General features: G+C 42.9%; 1 protein-coding gene across 1 annotated transcript in view; it reads right to left on the reverse strand.

Annotated features, from left to right (window-relative positions):
- Window positions 1–1,069: 1,069 nt before the first annotated feature.
- The window catches only part of LOC107750310 (collagen alpha-6(IV) chain-like), a 121,209-nt gene continuing 119,205 nt past the window's right edge, over window positions 1,070–3,073 (reverse strand). The window contains exon 47 of the mRNA XM_016565635.1: window positions 1,070–2,603. Coding sequence (XP_016421121.1) covers window positions 2,343–2,603 — 261 coding nt within the window. The 3' untranslated portion in view covers window positions 1,070–2,342. The remainder of the gene's footprint in view (window positions 2,604–3,073) is intronic.

Consider the following 3,073-nt stretch of genomic DNA (forward strand, 5'->3'; position numbering starts at 1 on the left):
GGAAGCCGCCTCGCCATCAGACGCATATGCTTTATTGGCAAGGTGGGCGGTGGTCCTGCACGGCTTTGAGGGGAGGCTGATGTCTGAGCCTAGGGTCTTGGCTGCTGCAGGACACAGGTGCGCAGCGACAGTCTCCTCGACAGGGGGAGAGCGCACATACCCGTGGGCCTCCGCCCCATCCACGTGGGAAAAAATGGCCTGTGTGGCAGAGTGGACACGCGCTGATTGGGGCGCAGACCATGTTTTCACCAGCTGCTCATGCACGTCGGGGAAAAAGGGGACCGACGCCCTCGAGTCAGCTTTCTGGGTGGACCTGAAATACCAGGAGTCGAGCTTACTCCTCGCAGGCTCCTCTGGAGGACTCCAGGTAAGCTCCAACTCCTGGACAGCCTTCGACAGAACCCTCATGAACTCCTCCTGGAGGTCTGGGGTCCCCATGCCGTCCGACTGATCGGACTCCGATCCCGCCCAATCTTCCCTCTCCGAGGCAGAGATGGACATCGTGTCATCCCCGTCCTCCTGGCCAAAGGACACAAACTCTGCGATGTTGGAAGGAGGGTGGAAGCAGTCCTCGGGGAAGGGGGCCGGGGAACGGGGCGACCGTTGGGGTTGGTGGAGCGGCAAGACGACGGTCCCGGCACCGGGAGGGCCCACCAGCGGCACGCTGGCGGCAGTGGGCCTCATCCCGAATAGGCCGCGAGCCACATCGCGGCGGGTCCGGAGCACGCGGGCCGGCAGGTCCGCACAATGCCCGCAGTCGGACTCGTCTTTTGAATTCAGATTCAGCATTTCAAAAAGATCCATTTCTCCCATTCCATCACTTCTCAAAACTTACTGATATAAACCCAAAACTGAGTGCCAGTGCTATCGGTTTATCGTTTAAGTGATTTTGCCAGTCATGTGGTAATAGAGATTAAAAAGATTTACATCACAACAGTAATGTAATCAAAGACAACATGTAAAAGTTTGAATACTTTTATTTGAGAGGTTTCATACATGTACTCACTGTGAGCATTCAGATCAAACATTTACATCACTATATGAAATACTGGAAAATGTCATCCTCATTAAAAATATGTTTAATGCTCAGTTATTAACATTTATCAGGTTCTGAAATTATACATCTCTTTTTTTAGTCTCACAGCAGTAAAAACATAATAAAATTGCCCACTTGTGACAGTCAATCTTCACAAATGTACATTGTTTTATTTTAGAAAATAACTAAAAGCAACATAAACGGGGAAATATTAAATCTTTCCCTATTATTAAATGTACAATGAATTGAATGTACATCTTTCTACCAAGGGGATGAAATGAATAGACCACAATCTAACCACTTACAGACACAAGATGAAATGTAACACGAACAGAAGTAATGTATGTATACTCAGGGCTACCAATGAGAGATTGAAAGGCTTAGTGGTCATAGTGGTTATATATCAACCAGTCTCTCTAAGAGACTGGCCACTTCAAAATTAGTCTATTTATCACCTGCAATGCACACAGTAAATTAGACATTTTATAAAAAGGAAATGACATTTTGAATCTAAAAAATATTATACACATTTTTGGTCATGTAATGAATTACTGAGGCTGAAAACCTACACCTTAAAAGACCAAGCGATGATCTGTAAGGTATTAACCATCCTCATCATGTTTGATGGATGTTTGAATGTTCTTACCAATAAAGAAAATTGAACCTATCATTAGGTGAACTGGATGAATTTAGATCAACTGCATGTGAAAGAACTTTAACATATTTTTTTAAGTTCAGTGCAATTCATATAGAATATGTATGGGGTTAGACTAATCATTTCAAGTGACAACCATGAGGACAATCTTATTCATGTAGATTGCAAAGTGCTGGTTTGTCCAAGAACAACGAATGGTTTACACGAATGTGAAGAAAGCACCAACACAGGCGACTGAAGCCAAAACATATACATGAACTGCAGTAATGTTTTCATCGCTGCATGGATTCTTTTGAAAAATCAAGGTGTACTGTATTATTCCGTGCCATCCACTGGGAGTCTGGGATGCACTCTCTGAGGTAGCCGTGAATATGACAACTTAAAGAAAAAGCTTTAACACAAAAACACAACATAGCACCACTGTTGATAAACCGATAAAGAGTAAAATCTCTTTCTCCACTTCTTTTCATTCCAACCACGATATTTACCATGGACTCACCTTAGCCCTTCGTATTACCACTGTTGGGCATCAAGGGCATGAAATCGATTCAGTCAGTTCATGTTTGTATCCTTTATCTTCCTCTACTCATCTTATCCCATCCACTCTTCTTCCAATCGTTTCGTTAAAGTCTCCTGCAGTGCATCTACCAGCTACAAGATCTTCATGCAGACTTGACAGCGACTGATGCGTGACCGGTACTCATCTCCCTTCAGCGTCTCCTGGGAAGGACCCTGGACGAACTGTTCGTTCTGCTCTACCGTGGTCAACCAGAAACTGTATTTGTTGGAGAAGTAGTGGCAGGTGCCGCGGGCTCCGTTGCACTCGATGAAGGGGGTGGCGCGGAAATCCTCCAGACAAGAGCCAGGAGACACCAATGACTGACCGCCTCCTTCGGCACCAGCGGCTGTGTGCTGGAGGACAAACATAAACACTAGTGAGGAGACCTTCTAAATGTATCCAAATCATGAACATTTAAAAAAAAAACAAGTATACTATTATACGTATTAAATAGCTCATATGAATATATTACTAGGGCTGGGCGATATAGCTAAAAAATCTATCAACGATATAATGTTTCATATCGTTCGGTATCGATAATTATTGAAATTTTTTATAACCTTTTTAAAACAAAGAGCTATAGAATTTTTTTTTTAAATGTAACCACTGTATTTTTAAATTAACCCAATTTATTGAGACAAACAACAAATATTTTTTGTTTTAACAATCAGACACAAAATAAAAATTAAACAAATATCTAATTTCTAATGTTTTATATGTAGATTAAATAGGTCTCAAGGAATCTTTTGTCTTGTCTCCCGAGGCCACAGGAGGGCGCAATGAGCAAAATAATGCAGCACATTTAAATTGTCAACGCAAGGAA

Source organism: Sinocyclocheilus rhinocerous, unplaced genomic scaffold (assembly GCF_001515625.1).
Source record: "Sinocyclocheilus rhinocerous isolate Xijiao unplaced genomic scaffold, SAMN03320098_v1.1 scaffold692, whole genome shotgun sequence".
NCBI classification, from domain to species: Eukaryota; Metazoa; Chordata; class Actinopteri; order Cypriniformes; family Cyprinidae; genus Sinocyclocheilus; species Sinocyclocheilus rhinocerous.